General features: G+C 46.4%; 2 protein-coding genes across 3 annotated transcripts in view; one reads left to right on the forward strand and one right to left on the reverse strand.

Moving 5' to 3' along the window:
• The window catches only part of LOC115477404 (cathepsin E-A-like), a 28,651-nt gene extending 11,319 nt beyond the window's left edge, over positions 1 to 17,332 (forward strand). For both annotated transcript variants that reach the window (XM_030214259.1, XM_030214258.1), the window contains exons 5-10: positions 2,587 to 2,705; positions 5,780 to 5,979; positions 6,681 to 6,800; positions 9,883 to 10,027; positions 14,714 to 14,812; positions 16,670 to 17,332. In XM_030214259.1, coding sequence (XP_030070119.1) covers positions 2,587 to 2,705; positions 5,780 to 5,979; positions 6,681 to 6,800; positions 9,883 to 10,027; positions 14,714 to 14,812; positions 16,670 to 16,915 — 929 coding nt within the window. In that variant the 3' untranslated portion in view covers positions 16,916 to 17,332. The remainder of the gene's footprint in view (positions 1 to 2,586; positions 2,706 to 5,779; positions 5,980 to 6,680; positions 6,801 to 9,882; positions 10,028 to 14,713; positions 14,813 to 16,669) is intronic.
• A 7,830-nt stretch (positions 17,333 to 25,162) lies between these two features.
• Positions 25,163 to 26,528, reverse strand: part of BEST3 (bestrophin 3) — a 38,974-nt gene continuing 37,608 nt past the window's right edge. The window contains exon 10 of the mRNA XM_030214257.1: positions 25,163 to 26,182. Within this exon, the coding sequence (XP_030070117.1) occupies positions 25,309 to 26,182 (874 nt within the window). The 3' untranslated portion in view covers positions 25,163 to 25,308. The remainder of the gene's footprint in view (positions 26,183 to 26,528) is intronic.

The raw sequence follows: 26,528 nt of genomic DNA on the forward strand, positions 1-26,528 counted from the left end.
GACAGCAGGTTGGCGGCAGGAGGGTGGGCGAGAGGGTCAGCGGCAGGGGAGGGCAAAGTTGGAAATGGTGGGGGGAGGGGGGTCGGTGGCACCAGGGGGGGGGGCTAAAATGTGCCCCCTCACCTCGAGCTCTGGACCCCCCTCCTGCCAAAGTCTGGCTATGCCCCTGCCACCACCACTAAGGTACAGGGGGGATGGGGTTGCAATTGCGGCCCACTGGGCCAACAGGGCTTTTTTTTAATTGAGTGTAAGGGGGGGGGGGGTTAGGGGGGCTGGAGATCCACTGGATCTCCAGCCCCCCATGAGCTTGTGTCAGGGGGGTGTTGGGGGGGGGGACTGGAGGTCTGCCATACCTTCAGACCACAAGCCCCTGTGTCGCTGACTTGGGGTGGGGGTATGTGGGTTCAGGTGCACTATACCACCAAGGCCTTTCAGTTGTAGGGGGGTCTGGGGGTTCCCATGAACCTCCAGCCCTCTGTCACTTTTACCCTATGATCAAAGATAATAGCGTGCTTAAATTTGCATACTATTATCTCTGGTCATAGGGGCGGTAAAGTCCCATTCTATTGCAGCACAATTTTTAGAGCGCTGTTTAGAACAGCGTGGGGCTTTTGATCATCTGCACCTGTAAGAGATGAATAAAGACACTAGTGCAATGATTTAAAAGAGATAAAATCAGAGCCTGAACCAAAATAGAAAAGTGTTTTTCATAAAATTAATGATGACCATTATGTAGTTGATGAATTTTAAAGAACACTGTCTGGACAATATAATTAACTTGAGGTTCAAAAGAAAGTACAGTATCCAAAATGAAGCCCAGTACTTTGGAAGGTACGTTCGACCTTTAGAGTCAAATCCTTAGTTCTTGATAATTTATCTGGGATTGAGCTAGTAGCATGATCTAAGCAAAGTTACATAGTCTTATCCTTTATTGAGTTGGTACCTGGGTATTGAGCTATAATGCTCGATCATAGAAATACATGTCGCAACATTGGATGAAGTAACAGATTGATTATCATTCACTGGAACCTGCAAGAACATGTCATCCACATAGGAATAAAAGCTCACGTCTAATGCGGAGAATCTCAGATGAAAAAAAGACCATTGTTGAAGGCGTATTTTCGAAGCACTTAGACGTACAAAGTTACATATTGTAACCTATGGAACTTTGTAAGTCCAAGTGCTCTGAAACTGAGCCCCATAGACATTAAACAAAATGGGCAAAAGTGGAGAGTCCTTGTGGGACCCCTCAAGGGGGTACCCAGCCCTCTGAGATGACATAATGCATTTTTACAATATAATGTCTATTCAGTAGAAATTCTCTAAACCATGATGAAACTTTGTCTATAATACCAATCAAACTCAACTTAAATAGAAGAACGTCATAATCCTACTGTCTCAAACACTGCAGAAAGGTCGAACTGCAATAAAATAAGAGTTTTTCTCAGTATCTTAGTAATGCACTCTTGTGATCACTGCCTCTTGTACATACTTTAGCTTTTAGTGCAAGTTTTTCAACATGTTCTTAACCGGAAAGGTCGTGGGGAAGGGAGAAGGGAGAAGAAAAGGGAGGAGGTTTTCCCTAGTTTTACAAATGTTCTGAGTACAGAGCTGTGGTAGCCATTTTAGTCCACTTTTAAAGGTAATCAACAGAAATAAAATAAAACAGAGAAAAGAAAATAAGATGATACCTTTTTTTATTGGACTAACAATACATTTTATTAAGTTAGTCGCGGGCTGCAAAGAGCAAATAATGAGGAAACTTCAAACAGCCCAGAACACAGCAGCCAGGCTCATCCTCGGAAAACCAAGATACGAAAGGGCGAAACCACTAAGAGAGAAATTACATTGGCTTCCACTTAAGGAACGCGTTACTTTTAAAGTTTGCACACTAGTCCATAAGATCATCTACGGCGAAGCCCCAGCGTACATGTCTGATTTACTAGACCTACCACCCAGAAACGCTAAAAGGTCATCCCGAACATACCTCAACCTCCACTTCCCCACTTGCAAGGGCCTGAAATACAAGACGCTACACGCGTCAACCTTTTCCCACATGAGCACGCAGGCTTGGAATACACTACCGCGCAACCTAAGAATGATTAACGAACAAGCTTCCTTCCGAAAACTACTGAAGACTTACCTGTTTGAACAAACTTACGGAAAGAACCAAAACACAGAGTCCATACTCACTGTTCATCAATGCAACATACATCCACTTCAGATCCCTCATCCCGTAATCAATTGTCCCACTGTCTCCTCCCAATGTTTCTATGTTGATGTCCCATTGTTATATTCCTAATGATATTCGAATGTCTCGCACAACTCTGCACAATGTATTCCATATCCAAGTTGTTACAAATGTATTTCTACTATTCATATCTTATTGTAAGCCACACTGAGCCCGCAAAAAGGTGGGAAAATGTGGGATACAAATGCAATAAATAAATAAATAAAAAAGGTATCATCTTATTTTCTTTTCTCTGTTTTCTTTTCTTTTATTTCTATTGATTACCAAAATTTTTTGAGAAATGTCATTGTGCATTTTTCTACCAAATAGTTTGGATTTTTGTTTCCTGGTGGCAGGATTACACGAGAAGTTCAGATCATTTCTCTCTGAGTCCTATCGGCATGGAGGAAGATCCTTTGCTTTACAGTATGGCACAGGGCAGCTTCTGGGTGTAGCTGGCAAAGACACATTGAAGGTAAGTTCCTGCCCTATGACTGTGAATGGGCTGCTCTTACTCTCAGGGATCTGCATTCATATTCCAAGCAGTTTTTTTTTTTTTAACGTTAGTTAAAGACATTTCCTTTTAACCAGGTTGGATGACTTTGGCATTAACCTAGGACATCAAACTTGTGTCATGGGCAGTTCATCTGGAAGAGAACTTAAACGCATGGAGCACAAGCTACTTATCTCTGAAATAACTGGTCAGAACCTTTTCATCTGAACCCAGGGGGCAGAAGCACCTACACTAGCTTTTGAGCTGCCATGATGTGAAGTAATGCTAGTATTCTACGACAGGAGTTCTGCACGCAACTGTCATAGAATTTGCACTCAGTGCGCATCATCCTGGCACATTTTGGCGCCTTTTCTTTAAGTTACTCCATGTCCTTCCAGCACAGGTGCCTTACTAGTCTTGAAATATACAAACTTGGAATTGCCTTATATAGTGTGTGTGGGTGGAAAGGCTGCTGCTTTCTTTCCCACTCCCTATCCGTCACCTGCTTCATGGTTTCCTGCCAGCAGGGGGAGTTAGTAAGAAAACCTCTGCTGACACCTCCTTTTGAAGATGGAACCACCCAAAGCCCCCAGGAGGGTCCAACTTCAGAAGGAAGTGAGCAGAGAAGGAGACAGCGGCAGAGAAGGAGCACTGCCCAAATTATTATTTATTTTAATTTGCTCGTACCTTTTTCAGTAGTGGCTCAAGGTGAGTTACATTCAGGTACATTGGGTATTTCTCTGTCCCTGGAGGGTTCACAGTCTAAGTCTGTACCTGAGGCAGTGGAGGGTTAAGCGACTTGCCCAAGGTCACAAGGAGCAACAGTGGGATTTGAACCAGGCACTTCTGGATGTCTAGACCAGTGCTCAAACCACTAGGCTACTCCTCCATTAGTGGTGAGTATCCCAAAAATGTTTGTTCCGTTTCAGGTGTAATTTGCAGTACTGCTTGTTTTGTTTTGGTTAGCCTTCATTTCCATTTCACAGGCGCTGTTGTTAGGAGTGCCCTTTATTTACAAAGAGAGTACATTCTTTGCAAATATGGGATATGTCATGGACATTTCCCAGGTTGATGCAGTTGACGTCCATCCCTACAAATTATTCCTCTCGTTGGCTGGAGGCCATTCAGAGGGCACAAGGGAAGGGGATGCTGGAGGGGGAGGGAAGATGGTTTTGATATTGGGGTGGGGGAAGAAAATGTAATGCTGATAGCAGGAGCAGAGAGGGAAGGTAAGCTGGTGATGCCAGGGGGAGGAGAAGATGAGGGTGCTGAGGAAGAATGCCACGTTTTGGCATTGATGCAAAGTAGAAAAAGGTTGGGTCTCACTAGTTTATTGTGCTTTGCTGATTAATACAGATTAATTTGATTCATTACAATTAAGTTCATTCTTTAGCCTTACTTCAATAGAGGGACTCACAAAATGGTGGTGAATGTCAATCTGTGTTTCAGTTTGTATATGTGTTTGTGTGTCCCTTACAACTTTGCAATGACTACTGCTAACTGTGCCAAACTTTCTCGTGAGACAGATCCTTAGAGTGGCGGTTGGGGGGAGGGGAGCTTTTCTCTCTCCCATTCCACAATTGCTTAGTGATTTGGAGGAGCAACAGGAGAGCAAAGTTGGCACCTTATGAAAGATGTAGGGGAGATGAGCCAACGTTCTAGTTGGTGGAAATAAGGGTCTTTTTGACACATTACAAGGCTCGGTTCCTAGATATTTGCTCATCCACTTTTGCTTTGCAGCCCCTTCTAGAACTAGGAGATGTGACAGTGCCGATTTTGTTCACCTTTCCTTCTGCTAAGGGTAAAAGGAGACTACAGCTCTTTGAAAAATCTTTGGCTGTTCAAGCCGCAAGACTGGAGTGTTTTCCTTTTCACAATCGTTTCTTCTATTTCGAAAGAAGATCAAAACTTTCTTATCTAAGAAATATGTATTATAAGCAGGTTTTGTTAATTTTTAAGTGGTTTATGTAATTCCCAGAATTTTGTTCTGGTCTCTTTTTTTTTTTTATGTCTGTAACCCACTTAGAACCCACTTCAGACACAGGCAGCTCCTTGTGACTCTGGGCAAGTCACTTAACCCTCCATTGCCCCATGTAAGCCGCATTGAGCCTGGCATGAGTGGGAAAGTGCAGGGTACAAATGTAACAAAAATAAAATAGATACTATTGGAGATTCTACATGGAATGTTGCTATTCCACTAGCAAAATTCCATGTAGAAGGCTGCGCAGGCTTCTCCTCCATTGCCCCATGTAAGCCGCATTGAGCCTGCCATGAGTGGGAAAGTGTAGGGTACAAATGTAACAAAAAGAAAATAGATACTATTGGAGATTCTACATGGAATGTTGCTACTATTGGAGATTCTACATGGAATGTTGCTATTCCACTAGCAAAATTCCATGTAGAAGGCTGTGCAGGCTTCTGTTTCTGTCATACGTGCAGGACGTCAGACTCACAGAAGCAGAAGCCTGCGCGGCCACATTGGTGATCTGTAAGGGCCGACTTCTACATGGAATGTTGGAATAGCAACATTCCATGTAGAATCTCAAATAGTAGCAACAGTGGAGGAGTGGCCTAGTGGTTAGGGTGGTGGACTTTGGTCCTGGGGAACTGAGGAACTGAGTTTGATTCCCACTTCAGGCACAGGCAGCTCCTTGTGACTCTGGGCAAGTCACTTAACCCTCCACTGCCCCATGTAAGCCGCATTGAGCCTGCCATGAGTGGGAATGCACAGGGTACAAATGTAACAAAAAAAAAAAAGTTGGTAGCGGGATATAAGTCCAGATAAAATGTAATATAACCACCAAGTTGTAGGTGATACCTTGTCAACAGACATTAAAAATTAGTCCAGTGAAAAGAAATCAAAACAGCTTGGTGGCTGACCCTTGTTTCCACATATCCAAGAGGACTAACATGGATATCACAATTCTCTGCTCTAGAATGCATTGCATCATTTCATGGAAAGATTATTTTTATGTTAAACATTAAAATAGTTCAATTGTAGTGAAGCCTAGTTCATACATCTAAATATGATATTTTTGCTTTCTCTGGCTGAACAGATCAGCAACCTTTCCATCATGAATCAAGACTTTGGGGAGTCTGTGCTTGAGCCTGGAATGACGTTCGCTCTCGCACACTTTGATGGGGTCCTTGGCCTGGGGTATCCGTCCCTAGCAGTAGCTGGTGCCGTTCCAGTATTTGACAACATATTAAGTCAGAATCTGGTGGAAGAACCTCTGTTTTCCTTTCATTTAAAAAGGTTGGTCTATTTTTAGGATTTTCTGGTGAATGTAGTGCTCTTTGGGACGTTATGGATGAGCAACGGAACATAATGTCTGTTCTCCATTTACTACCCATAGACTGGTAAAAATAAAAGTCAACAAACAAGTTATAGATCGATACCAGCAGCTTAATAGTCCATGAGTTGTAGAAAGAAGTCCATTTGAAATGGAAACATTTGATTTGGTTTTGATCCTATTGCAAGAGTTCGGAAATGATGGTAAACTAAGGTTGACCAGAAGGATAGTGGTGTATAAGGAGACTTGATGCAGAGAGGGCTGGGTTTGTGGTGACAAAGCCAATCATAGGGAACAGTGGTACAACTGCATGAAGCTTTCTGAAAGAAGAGTAAATGCCAGCATGGCCTCTCTGTGGTAGTCCTTCAGTGTACGCTTAGTTGTAGTAGGGTGGGGGGAGAGGAATAGGGCCCGGTAGTAGGTCACCAACCATAGGAAGCAGAACAGCCTAGTTACAGTCTCTATTATAGAGCAACGAGAATAAGCTGTGATGTCCTTCAAATGGTCAAGTTGACAGTGAGTGGTGGGGAGGACATGGAACAGTGATCGGCAGAGCTGGAGCAGTATATAGGCAGACACAAATAACTCAAATGGTCCTGATATTGACTCTCTTACTCTGGGTCTTAACTGAATTTTATTTTATTTCTTCTTTAATTCCTAAAAGGGAAAACAGCGATGATGGTGGTGAGCTGCTGTTTGGAGGGATAGACCATTCTCTCTACAAGGGTTCCATTCACTGGGTTCCGGTCACTGAGAAGGGTTACTGGCAAATAAAGATGGACAGGTGTGTGGACACTCTTCCAAGCTCTGGTGGAGCTGTGTTGCCTCTGCTAAGGTTTTGTGCTGCTTTTTTTCATAACTCTTTTATAGCTAGATAGAAAAACATCACGAAATGGGAAATGCCAGGTGTATGTTGCTCTGTATCCACCACAGCCTTAAAAAAAAAAAGGGCAGGAGATTAAGGACAGGAGAATGTGGCACGCTTCCTGAAGCTTCATATTGCTCCAATTGTAGGGATGCTTTCTCCCCTTCCCTCCATTTATCCGCCCCCCCCCCCCCACACACACACAATTCCAGGCTGCATGCTGCTTCTTTGGCACTTCGTCCGCGCTCGCTGGGACCCCCTACAGTGCCTTGTTGGGAGCTGTTCCAGCCACTTTGATACATCTCAACGCCTGGCTTTCCACAGTCCATTTTAGACTCTATTCCCTTCCCTTCTTCCTCTGTTCCTCTACCTCCTTTCCTGTCATTGTAATCATTTTCTCAGTTCATTGTAAACCGCTTCGGGGCTGCTTTCAGTGGCAAAAAGCGGGGTATAAATGTTCTAAATAAATAAATACTACATACTTGAAAACCATTCATGTTGGCTATAGAAGTACACTCTTTACACCATGCCAAACAAATCTGCAAACATGAGAAGCTTTAATGAAAAGTTTGCATCAGACAAGTTCATTGAGAGACAGGTAGACTTGTATTATGGAAGAGCCAGCATGTAAGAAATTGGTGCTATAATGAAGCATTTATGCTCCGTCTGAAGGCTGCTACTAGAGCCATCCAGTCATTACAAGTGGTCCTAGACACACAGACCTTTAGCTCATAACTTCTGCAGCCATGGCAAAGCCTACCTGCTGCACAGGGGCTAGTGCAAAAGGTCCTTAAAATCTTTCCATGCAAATTTCCTCTGAAATTCATAGCACCAGGCAAACCTCAGATTCAATTTCTGGTCCTCCATGTCTTCAGAAAGTACGGTGCCTATATCCTGACTCAGCTGACAAACATTTGCGTCACTTCGTTGGCTCCCTATCCATTTCTGCTTACTGACATACTAGTGCATCCATTCTGCAGCTGCTCAGTATCTCTGCTCTCTTATCTCTCCCTACACCCCTACTGGGGAATTCTGCTTGTCCTATACGTCACCTTTATCTGTGCCCTTCTCCACCACTAAATCCAGCCTTTGTTCTTATGGCCATTCCACCCTGTCAAATGCTTTTGCATCTCTAGCGACGCACAGGGCTTCTTCATGTCTTTTTGCCACGATATCAATTACATTTATGGCCCTTCTAACATTATCTTCAAGTTACCTTTCCTTGCACAAACCCAGTTTGATCGCTATGAATAAGTTTGGGGAGAATTCTATCCAATCTGTTTGGCTGGGAGTATAGCAAAAATGTTCATTTTATTGTTTAGCAGAGTTATTGGTCTATAGGTAGCACATGAGGATGGGTCTTTTCCTGGCTTTGGGAAGACAACCTCTATAATCTCATCTCTACCCCTTCTTTTACACCTGTCAAATTTCCCCAATGTCACATTCATATCCCCCCTCCCATAATAACATCACCTCTCCTTTTCTGTTGAATAATTTTTAGCAAGTCAGAAAAAAAAGAACCCTTATTGCCCGTTGGAGCATAAAAATTAATTATCGTAAATTCCCCCTGATCAATTCTGTCTACCAACCAAACATATCTTTCCATAGCACCCTTTCGATTATCCAATTCACATTCACTCACAGCATGAAATGAGAAAAAGACAAATTGGCTTATTGCAATAGTTGCCAAATAGCCTCACAACTGACACATCCTTAGTCTGAAAAACCTCCCCTCATTTAGTTTAAAGGTGACATCCCTGTCTACCCCTCTCCTCAAGTCGCTTCACTGGCTCCCTATCCGTTTTCGCATCCTGTTCAAACTTCTTCTACTAACCTATAAATGTACTCACTCTGCTGCTCCCCAGTATCTCTCCACACTCGTCCTTCCCTACACCCCTTCCCATGCACTCCGCTCCATGGATAAATCCTTCTTATCTGTTCCCTTCTCCACTACTGCCAGCTCCAGACTTCGCGCCTTCTGTCTCGCTGCACCCTACGCCTGGAATAAACTTCCTGAGCCCCTACGTCTTGCCCCATCCTTGGCCACCTTTAAATCTAGACTGAAAGCCCACCTCTTTAACATTGCTTTTGACTCGTAACCACTCGCCTCCACCTACCCTCCTCTCCTCCTTCCTGTACACATTAATTGATTTGATTTGTGACATCACTGAGGAATCAGCTTGTAGTTGGAAGCCTGCTCAAGAATTTTCGCATCCTGTTCAAACTTCTTCTACTAACCTATAAATGTACTCACTCTGCTGCTCCCCAGTATCTCTCCACACTCGTCTTTCCCTACACCCCTTCCCGTGCACTCCGCTCCATGGATAAATCCTTCTTATCTGTTCCCTTCTCCACTACTGCCAACTCCAGACTTCGCGCCTTCTGTCTCGCTGCACCCTACGCCTGGAATAAACTTCCTGAGCCCCTACGTCTTGCCCCATCCTTGGCCACCTTTAAATCTAGACTGAAAGCCCACCTCTTTAACATTGCTTTTGACTCGTAACCACTTGTAACCACTCGCCTCCACCTACCCTCCTCTCTTCCTTCCCGTTCACATTAATTGATTTGATTTGCTTACTTTATTTTTTGTCTATTAGATTGTAAGCTCTTTGAACAGAAATGCTAAATAGTAGTAGTAGTAGTAGTTTTTCTATTCTTTACATTCTCAATATTATAGAGTTCAATGCAGGGGGGCTGGACGACAGACAGAAGGGAGCTGAGGGTAGGCCAGAGGCCTGGGAGCAGGAGGGGGCGAGAGACTCTGGCACCGGGCCCTCCTTGGTGGCCCGGGCCTGGAGAATTTTGTCCCCCCCTCTCTCGGCGGCCCTGACCACCAGGACCAGTTTTTGAGCAGTGAAAAAGCAATCCGTAGCAGCCCCCCCTCTCATTCATTCCGACTTCCAGCTCATGCAGTCATGTAAATAATCTCAGGCATTACTGACATGGGCCTGTCCTTAACATGAAGTCTATCTGTCACAAGTCTGTCCTTGTGCCTTTGCAGCGTCACTGTTCGAGGGAGGAACCTATTTTGTGCCAACGGTTGTCAGGCCATTGTGGATTCCGGCACATCTCTTATTACAGGACCCGCTGCACAGATAAGGAAACTGCACGAGGCTATTGGGGCCATGCTGTCACGCTACGGAGAGGTAACTACCGGAACAGTACATTGTAATAAATATACAGCCACGTAACTGTATTTTTTGCATTTCTTATAGCTGGAGCAATTTCTAGTAGATAGGAAGGCAGGTCAGCTTCTAACTAAGGGGTCCTTTTACTAAGGTGCGCTGAACAATGGCTTGCGGTAGTGTAGGCGCGGGTTTTGGGCGCACGCCAATCCATTTTTTAGCGCACCTGTAAAAAAAGGCCATTTAAAATTTTTTTGCCCAAAATGGACGTGCAGCAAAATCAAAACTGCTGCGAGTCCATTTTGGGTCTACGACCTTACTGCCAGCCATTGACCTAGTGGTAAAGTCTCACGCGGTAACCGTGCGGTAATGACCTACGTGCATCAAATGCCACTTGGCTCGTGTCCGATACGTGTGTCCAAAAATAAAAATTATTTTTCAGCCCTACGTATCGGACCCGCGCCAAAAATGAAATTACCACAAGAGCCACGTGGTAACCGGGCGTTGGGCCAGCATAGATGCTTATGCGTCTTAGTAAAAAGGACCCCTTAGTGTCTTTGTTGGAGATGAGTAGAAGGGGCTACAAAAGTTGTTGCAGATTTTTTAGGAAGTGTGATGTTTTGTTTATAATGTGTATTTTTTTCTTGCAGTGCTTTTGTCATGAGAGCTTAGCTCCTGAGTATGATTAGTCCAAAATGCTGCTGCTTGGTTGGTATCAGGTGTAACTTGGGAAACACGTTATTCCAATTTTGAGATAGCTACACGGGTTGCCAGTGCAGAACAGAATACGGTTTAAAGTTGTTTGTTATGTGCACCAAAGTACTTGAAAGATAGTTTTGTTGTGTATTGTTCTGTTAGGAGTTTGAGGTCTGAGACAACAATGCGTTTAAAAAGGGGTTGGACGGTTTCCTAAAGAACAAGTCCATAAACCACTACTGAATGGACTTGGGAAAAATCCACAATTCCAGGAATAACATGTTTAGAATGTTTGTACGTTTGGGAAGCTCACCAGGTGCCCTTGGCCTGGATTGGCCGCTGTCGTGGACAGGATGCTGGGCTCGATGGACCCTTGGTCTTTTCCCAGTGTGGCATTACTTATGTACTTATGTCCTCTACTTGGCTCACTTTTATTACATAGAGCAGTGATTTAACCTATTGTGATGTCATAGTGGCTCATTCCACCAATAAGAGCCAACCTCATTAGTGATGTCACAATGGCTTGATTGTATAGAATGTTTGTACGTTTGGGAAGCTCGCCAGGTGCCCTTGACCTGGATTGGCCGCTGTCGGGGACAGGATGCTGGGCTCAATTGACCCTTGGTCTTTTCCCAGTGTGGCATTACTTATGTACTTATGTCCTCTACTTGGCTCACTTTTATTACATAGAGCAGTGATTTAACCTATTGTGATGTCATAGTGGCTCATTCCACCAATAAGAGCCAACCTCATTAGTGATGTCACAATGGCTTGATTGTATAGAATGTTTGTACGTTTGGGAAGCTCGCCAGGTGCCCTTGGCCTGGATTGGCCGCTGTGGTGGACAGGATGCTGGGCTCGATGGACCCTTGGTCTTTTCCCAGTGTGGCATTACTTATGTACTTATTGTGAGACTAGATCTGCCGCTTTTTCTGAGGCTGGGGTACAATTATGGAATGCTTTAAAAGGCCAATTAATTTTGCAGTTTAAGCGCTTATGAAAGACTTCTCTGTATGTAAAGATGGCTGTTACAGTGCTGCAGTTCTGATGTAAGTCATGGTTATGAGACGTCAGTGGTAGTGTTTGCTTTCCATGCGTTTTATTGATTTTATAGTTGGTGTTGTATGTATTCTGCTATTTATGTTTTTTTTTATAAACTGCTTTGGTTTAAGTGGTCTATAAATTTGTAAAATAATAATAATAAATAATATCTACATCTATCTACGTATCATACATACGTATTCCTTGTACTCGATGTTTGTTTACATTTATTAAAATTTGATAAATCGCTTTCTTAGCATATAAATCAAAGCAATGTACAAAATATAAAAAATATATAAGTTTAAAAGATAGAAAACAACACCAATAATAACAGGAAAGTAGCCAATCATATCAAAAGACAGTCATCCAAGACTAGTGGGTATTTATCAGGTGCTACAGTCTCTGCATCACAGGGACACGTGGAGGGGCATAATTGAAAGGGGCGCCCAAGTTTTCCTGAGGACGTCCTCGCAGGACGTCCTGGTGAAGGGGTGGGAAAACCTGTATTATCGAAACAAGATGGGTCCATCTTTCATTTCGATAATACGGTCGGGGACGCCCAAATCTTAACATTTAGGTCGACCATAGAGATGATCATCCCTGATTTTTGGCCATAATGGAATCCGAGGACGCCCATCTCAGAAACAACCAAATCCAAGCCATTTGGTCATGGGAGGAGCCAGCATTCGTAGTGCACTGGTCCCCCTGACATGCCAGGACACCAACCGGGCACCCTAGGGGGCACTGCAGTGGACTTCACAAATTGCTCCCAGGTGCATAGCTCCCTTATCTTGTGTGCTGAGCCCACCAAAACCCACTACCCATAACTGTTCACCACTACCATAGCCCTAAGGGATGAAGGGGGGCACCTAGATATGGGTACAGTGGGTTTCTGGTGGGTTTTGAAGGGCTCCCATTTACCACCACAAGTGTAACAGGTAGGGGGGGGCTGGGCCTGGGTTCACCTGCCTGAAGTGCACTGCACCCACTAAAACTGCTCCACGGACCTGCATACTGCTGTGATGGAGCTGGGTATGACATTTGAGGCTGGCAAAAAAATATTTAAAAAGTTTTTTTTAAGGGTGGGATGGGGTTAGTGACCACTGGGGGAGTAAGGGGTGGTCATCCCCGATTCCCTCCAGTGGTCATCTGGTCAGTTCGGGCACCTTTTTGAGGCTTGGTCATAAAAAAATATGGACCAAGTAAAGTCGGCCAAGTGCTCGTCAGGGACACCCTTCTTTTTTCCATTATCGGTCGAGGACGCCCATGTATTAGGCAGGCCCCAGTCCCGCCTAAACTTAAGCGTGTAAACCATTGTCATTATAGAATTCACGCTTAACGTACCTGTACAGAGTTAGGGGGAAATTCTATACATTTACCCATGATTAGCACATACAGGTGTAAATATCAGTTTTTCAGAAAGACACTATTTAGCCTTGAATATCCACAGCACACAGATTTGAGGGGGGGGGGGGCATGGTTGGGGCATGACATGGGCAAGAGAATACATGTGTTTGGAGAAAAATATCCATGCTGGGTTTTACTCTAGCTCAAAGGCTGGCACAGGTTTTTATAAGGGCTTCTTTCAACCAGTAGCGTAGCTATGTGGGCCCCCCAAAATCTGCTCTGGACTCCTGGTTTGGCTGGCAGGGGTCCCCAACCCCCGCCAGCTGAAGCCTTCATCCAGCGCTGGTCTCCGGCGCCGCCGCATTGCCTGCCCTGCTCTCTCTTCCATTCACAATCCGGCAAACTCGTTTTGGTGACACTGAGCATGTGCACATTAAAACGAACGTGCCGGACTTGAGGATTATTAGATAATTATGTTGGTGTTCGATAGGTTAAGGTAGTATGTTCCACCATTTCGTGCCCAGATAAGTGAGGTCAGTCGATAGAATAGATTTATACACAACTTTCTGCAGTTTGGGAAATGCAGAGTAAGATAATCTCTTGCTCCTGGGACGGCATTGCGCAGGGGAAGTTCTGTGGGTGGTTGCATGTAGTTTGAGGGCTTTTCCATAGTAACATAGTAGATGACGGCAGAAAAAGACCTGCATGGTCCATCCAGTCTGCCCACAAGATAAATTCATATGTGTATACCCTACCTTGATTTGTACCTGTCTTTTTCAGGGCACAGACCGTATAAGTCTGCCCAGCACTATCCCCGCCTCCCAACCACCAGTCCCGCCTCCCATCACCGGCTCTGGCACAGACCGTATAAGTCTGCCCAGCACTATCCCCGCCTCCCAACCACCAGTCCTGCCTCCCATCACCGGCTCTGGCACAGACTGTATAAGTCTGCCCAGCACTATCCCCGCCTCCCAACCACCAGTCCCGGCACAGACCGTATAAGTCTGCCCAGCACTAGCCCCGCCTCCCAACCACCAGTCCTGCCTCCCATCACCGGCTCTGGCACAGACTGTATAAGTCTGCCCAGCACTATCCCCGCCTCCCAACCACCAGTCCCAGCACAGACCGTATAAGTCTGCCCAGCACTATCCTCGCCTCCCAACCACCACCTGCTCCATAAATTATAAGATGAGTAAAACCACATTTCTTGAAGTAGACTCTAGCTTTTATAGCTGCACACACATCTCAGGATTGCCTCCGAATTTTGGCATGCAAATTTGAGTGACCTTTATAGAATCTGGGGATTAGTGCCTGTGGGAAAAATGCTTAACACAGAGCTGCGTTTGTGGCTGGTTATATAGAATCATTTCTTGCGCTCAGCTCTTCCTGCGTTCACTTTGAGCCAAGTCCATAGATATTTACACGTCACATGTAGCGCTTTACAGCCAGAAGGAACTATTGTAAACAATTGGCCATGGATGGTTTGTCAGCTAATCTACATTTTAATGCAGTTTTTCAATGCTCATTGCCTGGAAGAGAAGCATTACTAGCAGGTACAGCCAGGTAAGCTGTTTAAATAGCTTGATTTGGTGGAAATAAAACTTAACAGTGTATCTTTTGCAGTATGTTTTAGATTGCAGAAGATTGTCCAGTATACCGAGTGTCACCTTCACCATTGGATGCAAAGACTATACATTAACCGCAGAACAATTTATACTAAAGGTATGATATGAGGCATCTGCGTTTGGTTTGGGCTGTAATGTGACTGATTGTGTTAGAAACTGGTTGATTGGGAGGTGAGAAAGGATACATAGTAACATAGTAACATAGTAGATGACGGCAGAAAAAGACCTGCATGGTCCATCCAGTCTGCCCAAGACAAACTCATATGTGTATACCTTACCTTGAATTTGTACCTGTCCTTTTCAGGGCACAGACCATATAAGTCTGCCCAGCAGTATTTCCCGCCTCCCAACCACCAGTCCCGCCTCCCATCACCGGCTCTGGTACAGACCGTATAAGTCTGCCCTCCACTATCCTCGCCTCCCAACCACCATCCCCTCTTACCCCCACCTGCTCCACCACCCAATTTCAGCTAAGCTTCTGAGGATCCATTCCTTCTGCACAGGATTCCTCTATGCATATCCCACGCATGTTTGAACTCCGTTACCGTTTTCATCTCCACCACCTCCCGCGGGAGGGCATTCAAAGCGTCCACCACCCTCTCCGTGAAAAAATACTTCCTGACGTCTTTCCTGAGTCTGCCCCCCTTCAATCTCATTTCATGTCCTCTCGTTCTACCGCCTTCCCATCTCCAGAAAAGATTCGTTTGCGGATTAATACCTTTCAAATATTTGAACGTCTGTATCATATCACCCCTGTTCCTCCTTTCCTCTAGGGTGTACATGTTCAGGTCAGGGTTTGGTCTGGGTTTTTGTTTTTAATTCATTCTGCAGTAGAGTAGGTAATCTTGGAAATCCTGGAAAGTGTAGAAAACATGAGGAGGGATCTAATGAAGCTTGAGGAATGATTTCGAGTTTAGTTAAGCATTAATACTAAAATATCCAGGATCATGCCTTTGGACTGCAAAAACTCAAGGGGTGGTACAGTATAGAGGGGGGGGGGGGAATTTTGTGCACAAAAAAGAGTAGGACTTGATGTTGATTGTATCTAATGATCTTACAGTGGCCAAACAGGTAGATAAGGTAAGATGCCTGGGTGCAAAATGAGAGAAATGGCCAGCAGGAAGAGGGGGGTGATAGTGCCTCTGTAAAAATCTCTGGTAAGACCTTATTTGGAGAACTGCATGCAGTTCTAGAGACCACTCTTAAAGATCTCAATATGTGTACTTTTGGAAGATAGGGGAGATATGGTAGAGATATTTAAATGCATAGGAGGTGGGCCTCTTTCAATGGGAAGGGGGCAGTGGCGTTCCTAGGGGGGCTGACACCCGGGGCGGATCACCGATGCGCCCTGCCCCCCGGGTGCAGCACCCCCCCCCGGTGCAGCGCGACCCCCCCCCCCCCCCCGGCGAAAGGACACCCCCCCACCCCGGTGAAAGAACCCCCCCGGGTGCCCGCCGCTGGGGGGGTGCCGCGCGCCGGTCAGCTTCGTTCGTTTCCATGCTCCCTCTGCCCCGGAACAGGTTACTTCCTGTTCCGGGGCAGAGGGAGCATGGAAACGAATGAAGCTGACCGGCGCGTGGCACCCCCCCCCCCAGCGGCGTGCACCCGGGGCGGACCGCCCCCCCTTGGTACGCCACTGGAAGGGGGATCTTGAATAAGGAATCAGGGGATGAGGATGGAAGGGGAGAGACTTGGGAGTAATCATAAGGGAATATTTCTTTATTGAAAATTTAATGGATGCACAGATTAGCCTCCCACTGGAGATGGTGGAGACAAGAATAGTATCTGAATTCAAAAGAGAATGGGACAAACTGAGGGAGAGCTTAATAGCTGCTGTGGCTGGGCAGAGTGGACAGGACGCATGGTTTCTTTCTGCCATCATGTTCTATGATTTAAAAATTGCATGAGATGGAAAAGTATGTAATGACACATAATCATGTAATGTTTAATACAGGAAAGAATAGGAGATGCGACAGTTTGCATCAGTGGCTTTCAATCGATGGACTTCAATAGCAGCTTAGGACCAGTTTGGATCTTAGGAGACATTTTCATGTCTAAATACTACTGCATTTTTGATCGTGGGAATGATCGTGTTGGAATAGCAAAACTACACCATGGAAAGTCCCATGGGAGACACCCTGAAGGCGTCCAGGCAATGGTACAGGAGCAAGTCATATTGGAGAAGATGTGGAGACTATGACAGAAACTGAGATCATATTTGACAAAAATAGGAATCTGTCATCCATCTATGTGGATTTTCATATCTCAAGTTACAATTTCCCATCCCTGTGGCTCTCACATCTAGCTCCTAAGTTATTACTAATTTCAGTTTTCCTTCAGTTTGTGTTTGGGACAAAACATGTAAAATGTGGTGTAGGACGTGTCCTGGTACTTTCTTCTATAGCAGGGATTGAGAACCTTTTTAGAGTTGAGGACCTGCATTAGCTATGATGCACCCTGGTAGGGGAAGGGGAGGGTCTCCCATGGAACCTGCTGCATTATGACATCACAATAGAAATGTCTTACAAATAAGCTTTAATAGCTGCCACCAGGCTGAGAAGAGAGAAAGAGCCAGAGACACAGCGGGAACCAGGGGCATAGCCAGATTTTGGGTGGGCCTAGGCAAGAAGTGGGTGGGCACCAAGTGTTCTCCCCCCCCCCCCTCCCAAACCACCACCCACAAAAATATCTCAGCTGGTGAGAAAACGCTTCTGTCCATCTTGGCAGTCTGCAGCAGGCATGCAGGTGTCGTTATTGTGGAGAGTAGCGTTTTCGTTACCATCAGGGGGAAATCTTGAGCTGGCCGAGCTTGGGATCCCCACCAGCTACCGCTAAACGTGTGCTACTGTTAGGCGGGCCTGAGCCCTAATCCAGGCCCACCTGTGGCTACACCACTGGCGGGAACAGGGAGGAGTGAGAAGATCCATAGACCTGTTTGGAGCTCTTGCTCATCACCCCCTCCCCTTCCACAACCCCTTAGATGATAGATCCTTTCCTTTACGCCGATGTTCCTTTGTTGGAACGAGGAAGGTAATGATAATGTGGCCTTAAACTGAATCCACCTCCTTTGTTTGCCGAAGCCAGTGCAACATGTTGAATTGTGTGGACTATTCAGGACTCCTCAGCAGAGAGGGGAGGCCATGGCCTGCATCACTATGTTGCTTCTGTTCTCCTGTCGGCAGCTGCAAGCAAAGGATGGGGAGGGCTGTTGATGCACATTCCCGCTACTGGCAGTGGATGTGAGAGAAGGCGGTGGAAGCATCTTTTTCTTTAAATATACATTACTGTGGCTACCATGCCAACATGGTTCCAGGGTTTCAGTACTGGCAGAATGGCAGCTGCTTTTCTTCCTTGCTGCCATTGCTACTACTTCGTAGAAGTGGCTTCCGTGGGTCATTGCTGCGTGGTCTAGGGTTAGGGTTACCAGCCTGCCCGTTTGTCCAGAAATCTGGACAAACAGGCAGATTGCTAGTCTCCCCTCCCCTTACTTACTACTGCCCTGGTGGCCTAGTGACCTCTTCCGCCTTCGGGGCAGGAAAGAGCCCCCTCTTTCCTGCCCGGAGCGCTGCCCTGCATGCATCTTTCCTGTTTGTGATCTTGGCGCCGATTCAAAATGGCCGCCGAGAGTTCAAGTGACCTCACGAGACTTCAACTCTCGGTGGCCATTTCGAATCGGTGCCGAGATCACGGACAGGAAGGATGCATGCAGGGCAGTGGGCAGGAACTCTGGGCAGGAAAGAGGGGGCTCTTTCCTGCCCCAAAGAGGTCACTAGACCACCAGGGCAGTAGTAAGGGGAAAATGTGACAGGGGGCGGAGCGAGGGTGTGAAAGGGGGCATAGTCCCGATGTGCAACTGAAAATTTGTACAGTCTGTCATCCACTATCCAGAGGGTGCTGGGGCAGAGCGAGGGCGCTGTTTGAGCATTCTGCCTAACTCTACAGATAGCGCCAACATTAGGCTACTACCGCAGAACTATGCATTTTAATTTAGGACAGCAAAAAGGCTGAATTTCATTGCTATCTATGGAGTCTGTGCCCGTCAGCAGTCACTATATATATCCTACGCTGCTTGTTATATGGAGTGGCATTTAATATATATAATGTAGGTAAAAGCAGTTAACTTAGCCAGGTTTAAAAAAGGTTTGGATAAGTACCTAAAAGAAAAGTCCATAAGCCATTATTAAAATGCACTTGGGGAAAATCCACTGCTTATTTCTAGGATAAGCAGCATAAAATGTATTGTACTGTTTTGGGATCTTGCCAGGTACTTGTGACCTGGATTGGCTACTGTGCTGGGCTTGATGGAACTTCGGTCTTTCCCAGTATGGCAACACTTATGTACTACTTGTAAAAACGTTACTTACAAATCTGTTCATACAATCAGATTTAGTTATCTAGGATCCCAATGGTGGAATCTCATTCCAAAAGAAATTAGAAGCATAAACTCATATTTTCCATTCCGTAAAGCTTTAAAAACTTACCTGTTAAAAAAATGATTTCTTTATGTAATTATTAATTGTAGAATTATTATTTCAATATATGTATACTGTTATATTCCCTATTTTATTGTAAGCCACATTGAACCGAAATTCACTTTTTGGATAATGTTGGATGTAAGAATGAATGAATGAATAAATAAAATAATCCTAATGTATAATGAACACAGCTGTCATTACAGCTGACACTAGATGTCCAGATTTGTATAGTGATAATGAATTTATACTACAGCTGCTCCTCGTGGCCGAAGCTGGTTCTGCCAAAAATTGGGAATCGGGCAGTAGTGGAGTGGATGCACAAAATAGGAACTACGTGTTTTAAGAAAATTTCCAAATCTTTTAATGAGACGGTTTCCATTTTACTTTGAAAATGCAAAACAGTGCACCTGATCTTTAAAGAAAATGAGCAGTCGACATCCATGGAAGAAACAGGGCCGCAGCTTTATTTGTTAAAAATACATTTACTGATCCAAAATAACAAGGGTGGGGAGGGGGAGGCAAGGCAGTTTTATCCTCCACCACAGCTGCCAGAAACACACTTTGAAACAAATTATACTCAAACTGTTTAGCCAAAACCCTTGAGAAGAGGCAGAACTCAGCTTAAGACAAACGAAGCAACTATGCTCAAGGCCAACGGCGTAACACACGTCCTCTCCCGTCACAGCTATGTCTTAAATTGCCTGGGTCTTTAAATGGACGCCCAAGGTCTTTAGAAAAAAGGCAGTCATATGCATTTAAAAAAAAAACCCCAGCTCATAAAGCCTCAATCTTACCCATCATCAAAACTGCTGTTCATGGGAAAGACAGAAATGGGAATAGATGGCATTGAGCATGAGCAACAAAGGTAAAATGGGGTAATGAAAGAATAAAGAAAAAAAGAAACAGAGACAAAGTGGATAAATCATCACCTGGAAGGAGGCCAAGTTTAAACAAATGTGAACAAAGAGAAATATGATACACAAGAGACAAAAGGGGAAATCGATGCAGAACAGAGAATCTCGGAAACTGATTTCCAAGAATACTCTCAAGCAATAAGACATAAAGAAGCCTTAAAAAGTCACCGACTTCCTTCTAGAGAGCATGTAACATGTAAATGATTGGGAGTGATACCCTTCCCTCGACAGGATGAAGAAGTTAGGGATGTACAGGCACCCACCGAGCTGGCACCCATGAAAGGCAGACTCTGGGCAGGCAAGTCTTGGACACATGGGGGAGGGGGGGGGGAAGGGATGGTGTCTTCATTCAACAATCAAAGTAACTGCATGAACTGTGCCTGGAGGCAGTGTACAGCACCCCTGTGAGCTTGCTCTGACACTCAGGTGGCAGCCATCTTTCCCACCCATCTTGACTTGTTCTCATGGTACTGGCAGTAAGCATGCAGTTTATAAACAGCGTAACTATACAGGAGACAAGCTGGGCCATTCCTGGTTAAATGTAGGCCAGTAGGGCCAGTAGGGCCGAAAAAAGAGTTGTGTCGAGTCTCTATTACTGTTTTTGAAGACTCTTGAAATAAATTTTCTTGGCCACCATCTGCGAGAGGTTCTTTTTTTCCTCTACTGTTTTATACCTGGGTTCTGGAAAAATTGTCAATGCATTCTGAAACCACCAATAAATATGTTGGTGTCCAGTAGAGCTTGGAAATCAGCTGCCTTGAATTTTCGGTCAGTCCAGAGTTAGTACATAGTGATTAGAGAACACATTTTCTTTCTGCATAATGATTATTATTTATTTGGTCCAAAATACTTAGCCAACAGTTGCCACCAAGATACTTTTGAAATAATTTCAATGTTGCTTGCGCTAATACAACAGTTAAATTTGCCCTTCACGGTCTGGGTAGAAGGGTGCACTGGCTTTCCCGACGCATTACTCTTAACTGGATTACGAGGAGGTGTGGTTGTGTCAGGAGAGGACAAGAACATGCACAGATTTGAGTTTCAAAGCTATGCCCAGTTGTCACCTGCAGCAGAACCAGGCACAAGCATATAGGTGACTTTCAAAGGGAAATCCATCGTTGTAAAGCCTGGATTCTGGTATTGGGCCTAGGATGTCAGATTTCAAAGGCACCTTTTGATATTGCTGCCGGCTACCACCCAGAGCTCAAAGAAGCGCACTGGCAGGAATCTTCAGCATACCCACAACAGCAACAGGAAGAAAAGCCAGCACAGAATTTGCGAATCGGTGCACACAGTCACGTTTCCTTGGTAGCAGGAAGCCCATCTGGGAAAAGGGGTTGTCGACTGACCGGTTATTACAGGGCTGTTCTGAGGGCAGTGCGGCCGCACGGGGCTTAAGGGAGATGGGAACACAAGAATTACTGTGGTGGTGGCCACGGTGCAGTAGGAAGCACGTGTGTGTGTGAGTGTTTCTTCCCTCCTTCTCTCTCTCTCACACACCCAGGTGCATCCCTACACTCTCCCCTCCATCTCCACCCTCACCATCGCACTCTCCCCTTCCCTCCCTGCAGCTTAGATTCCACCCCTCCACCTGGTTTTCTTTTCTCCTTCATCTTCCTGAGGCTGGCTTCCCCCCACCCCCAAACCGGCCTGCAGCCTCCTAGTTCTTTGTAACCATACAAAGCTCAGGTTACTTCCCCCCCCCCCCTGCTGAATAGGCAGAGTGAGCCCAGCCTCAACACCCTGCTTCTGGCCCACATGGGCTGATTCAGCTGTTGCCCTAGATTCCATCAATCCTACTAATGAAAAGTTGGTTGAAGAGAGAGGGGGAGGGGGACAGGGGGAGGGGCAAGCGGGTGGTAGGGTTTGGGGAGAAGTCTATGAGGCAGGTGTTGGGCTTTTTTTGTACTGTGCCCATCCTCAGATGGTTTCTTGGTAACAGGAAGCCCATCTGGGAAAAGGGGTTGTCGACTGACCGGTTATTACAGGGCTGTCCTGAGGGCAGTGCGGCCGCACGGGGCTTAAGGGAGATGGGAACACAAAAATTTCTGTGGTGGTGGCCACGGTGCAGTAGGAAGCACGTGTGTGTGTGAGTGTTTCTTCCCTCCTTCTCTCTCTCTCACACACCCAGGTGCATCCCTACACTCTCCCCTCCATCTCCACCCTCACCACAGCACTCTCCCCTTCCCTCCCTGCAGCTTAGATTCCACCCCTCCACCTGGTTTTCTTTTCTCCTTCATCTTCCTGAGGCTGGCTTCCCCCCACCCCCAAACCGGCCTGCAGCCTCCTAGTTCTTTGTAACCATACAAAGCTCAGGCTACTTTTCCCGCTGAATAGGCAGAGTGAGCCCAGCCTCAACACCCTGCTTCTGGCCCACATGGGCTGATTCAGCTGTTGCCCTAGATTCCATCAATCCTACTACTGAAAAGTTGGTTGAAGAGAGAGAGGGAGGGGCAAGCGGGTGGTAGGGGTTGGGGAGAAGTCTATGAGGCAGGTGTTCGGATTTTTTTTGTTTCAAATAGTTGGCACCTGTACTGTGCCCATCCTCAGATGGTTTTTTTTGGTAACAGGAAGCCTGTCTGGGAAAAGGAGACGGAACCACCACCAGGCCTCTGAATTCACACCGATTCATAAGCCCCAAACTGAGTTTTCTTCCTTTCTTCCAATTGAAGACCTTTGGCCCGAGGCCAGAATAAATGAGCTGAAGAGAGGGGAGGAAAAGCTATAATGGGGTAACATCTCCCTTTTTCAATGTCTGGGGACCCCCCCACCCCCTTTCACACAGAGGGTATTTCTACGTTTAGTGTTCGTGGGCATAGAAATATTAAATCCAGGCCTGCATATAGTTTCCCTTTGAAATACACCACACCAAGATCCGATTGTACACAATCCACACAGACTTTGAAGATTCCTGGGCTTTGTGAGAACTGCCCTGGGTTTTCCTGCTTTCCTTAGGAATCACATATCAAAAAAACCCAACAGTCATGGCAAAGGAAAGTATTTCCTGTGCAGTCCTGTAATTGCCCATGGCTTTATTTCTGGTTCTGTCTATTTACTGCATTTTATTATCACTATTATAAACTACTTTGATATCTAAAAGGAAAGGCAGTTTAGAAAAAGAATAACTAACCTGACCTACAGACTAAAACGTTATATTTCCTCTGCTGCAGTCTTGGTATCTCCCGATTTCCATTAGTCTTTCCTGCTCTCAATAGTCCTTTGAACAAGTCCAAACAAGCAAACCCCTCCCCTCCCCCCCCCCCCCCAATACTGCTTGTCATACCACTTTAGCAGGGTCTCTAGATTGAAGAGGGAGCAGCAGGGCTGCCGAGAGACTGGGCCAGGCCCGGGACAAGGCCGCCTCCGGGGCCCCCCCTCCACCCGGCCCTCTCTCCACCCCCGGGCCCTCTGCACTGACCTTAAGTGCCTCACCTTCAAAAGCGCAGCAAGCAGCGGCAGACCACTCCTTCCTTCCGTGTCCCGCCCTCGCGGAAGCTACGTCAGGTGAGGGCGGGACACGGAAGGAAGGAGTGGTCTGCCGCTGCTTGCTGTGCTTTCGAAGGTGAGGCGCTTAAGTTCAATGCCAGGGAGCAACGGAGGGCGGGCGGGCTGGACTGCGGTGGCGGCGCCGGGCCCCCCTGGAGGCCCAGGCCCAGGGAATTTTGTCCCTCCCTCTCGGCGGCCCTGGGGAGCAGGTCTGCAATAGGAGGAGCCGTGCCATGTAACCCTTGGCTCTACCCAGTGCTCTGAAAAAATTACTTTCATGAATATTCAGGAAATGTTCGGGTCGATATTCAAAGCGATTTAACTGGCCAGAAATGGCTCCTGGCCAGTTAAACTGTCTCTTCGGGGCTAACCAGTCATTTTCAGCATCACTGATTAGTGCACAACGCAAAACTGGCTATTTTGGGGGAATTTCTGGGGCAGAGTCAGCACTTAACTGGCTAGGCTAACCATATAAATAGGACTGCATAAAAGTCAGTCCTATCTTTATGTGGTAATAACCAGGGCAGAGGGGGCAAAATTTCCCGGGCCTCCAAGGGGGGCTCGGCGCTGGGGTTAGGCCGCCGGCGCTGCAGTCCCTGGTCTCACCTGCCTGCCTCCTCAGCTCCGGGTCCCCTTCATTCAAAGCGGCAGTCGCAGATCGCGTCTCTTCTGGCCTTCCCTCCCTCGCGGAAACCGGAAGTTACATCAGACAGGGAGGGAAGGCCAGAAGAGACGCGATCTGCGACTGCCGCTTTGATGAAGGGGGCCCGGAGCCGTGGAGGCAGGCAGGTGAGACCGCGGATTGCAGCGGTGGAGGGAGTGACGGGGGGGGGGGGGGGCGGCAGTGGGAGCGATGGGGGGTGGCAGTGGCGGGGGGGGGGGGGGAACGGAGGCAGGGTGGCCTTGCCCCGGATCCGGCCTAGCCTCTCGGCGGCCCTGGTAATAACCCATAGCCGTTTAAGTGCTGAATATGGCAATTAACCAACTTTGTTTAGCTGACTCCGCAAACCTGGAAATCCAATCCCGAAGACCAGACATGGCCCGGCATTGAATTTCTGGGTATAACGCAGGCAGCGGTCAGCAAAACAATGAGCGCTACTGGCTCAATATCGACCTCATTGTTACTATTTGGGTTGAAAGCGTAAAGCTTCATAGAATTATTGCTACTGTGGCTTCTGCCTGTGCAAATGAAATTATCTGTACACTGAAAATGCCGATTGTCCGTAACTGGGGCTCTGACACTGGTTCAGTTCCACAATCTAAGCTACAAATTCTTGGTAAACCCAGGGATCCTTTTACTAAGCCTGTGGCGAGTGGTGTGGTGTGGGCGAGTGTCTTGGGTGCGCACTGGGCCATTTTTTCTACCGCGGCTGGGAAAAAGGGCTTTTTAAAAAAGGGGCTGGGAAACGGGCGAGCACTGAAATTAAAACTAGCGTTCACCTATTTACGGCCTGAGCCCTTACTGCCGCCCATTGACCTAGCGGTAAGGGCTCATGCGCTACCTGCGCAGTAACCATGCAGCGCCCCCAACTGCTGATTACTGCTGGGAACGCCCCCCCCCCCCCCCCATGGTAGAAAATAGAAAATTATTTTCTACTGTGGGATTCGGCATGCTCAGAATTACTGCTGGGCACATGCACTAGCCCGGTGGTAGTGATGATTTGGCACCTGCTACCTGTGCGTTAGCCCTCCCGCACCTTAATAAAAGGGCCCCTCAGTTATTTACTTCCGTCTTCCTTCTCTTGACTAAACTCTACGATGTCTGTTTCCTTGGCATCCAGGCGTTCTAATAAGTGAAGCGTGCCTTCTGTATCTGTAGGAGCATCCTTCACGCAGCTGGAAGAGTTTCTTTCTGAAGTACCTAAAAGTGGTGCAGTGTCTGTAGAGGTTTGGTTTGCTCTTGAAGACGATTTCTTACCATGTCTGTGAAAAACTGGGGTCCTCATCCATTGAGGACTCCTTTGCTGGCCTTCCTTGCTGGCCTTTACACTGCCTTTGTGTACATCAAATGTTGTTTCTTCCATATGCTCTTGTCCAGATGTCACTTGAGTAGGAAGAACCGGCTGGGCTTTGGAAGCATCAGTGCTTGAGTCAGATTGGCTCTGAGATGAACCAGTCGCTGTCTGCGAGGTTTCATTGATGTTCATGATGGACCCTGTTCTGTCAGCTGCAGTGATCCTTACCTGAGGGACTTGCAACGTCTGGCTGACTGGTGCTTCATTCATATCGGATTGTGGACTAGAGGGCCTTTCAGATCGGCTGGCTTCTCGAATAGTTGACAGCTCTCCCATTGCGGAAGACGGTTTTGCAGTCCTCTCGGCATGCTGATGTCTTTTGGCGTTTATAACTAATGGCCTACCTCTTGGAGGGGCATCATGAGAGCTACTGATACCGCTTGTGTCACTAGTTGGGAAAAAGACGTCGGAAGTCTCGCTGTCTTGTCTACTCATTGTCCTTCGAGGAATTTCAGAGTGTTCGTGAACACTCAGGAAGCGTTTTACTCTCCTTAGCACTGAATGTTGGCGCCTGGGTCTGTCATGAACCTCATCCCAGAACAAGTCTTCACCTCGCAGAAAGCCTGTGTCTCCCAATCTGTAAAAGAAGATGTTCCCATCATCTCACAATGTTAAGGGAAAGGGAAATGGGACTTGATATACCACCTTTCTGAGGTTTTTGCAACTACATTCAAAGCGCTTTACATATATTCAGGTACCAGGGGCAATGGAGGGTTAAGTGACTTGCCCAGAGTCAGAAGAAGCTGCAGTGGGAATCAAACCCAGTTCCCCAGGATCAAAGTCCACTGCACTAACCACTAGGCTACTCCTCCATTAGCAACATTCCATGTAGAATCTCAAATAGTAACAACATTCCAGAATCTCAAATAGGGAAAGGGAAATGGGACTGAGGTTTTTGCAACTACATTCAAAGCGGTTTACAT

Source organism: Microcaecilia unicolor, chromosome 9 (genome assembly GCF_901765095.1).
Source record: "Microcaecilia unicolor chromosome 9, aMicUni1.1, whole genome shotgun sequence".
Classification (NCBI taxonomy): domain Eukaryota; kingdom Metazoa; phylum Chordata; class Amphibia; order Gymnophiona; family Siphonopidae; genus Microcaecilia; species Microcaecilia unicolor.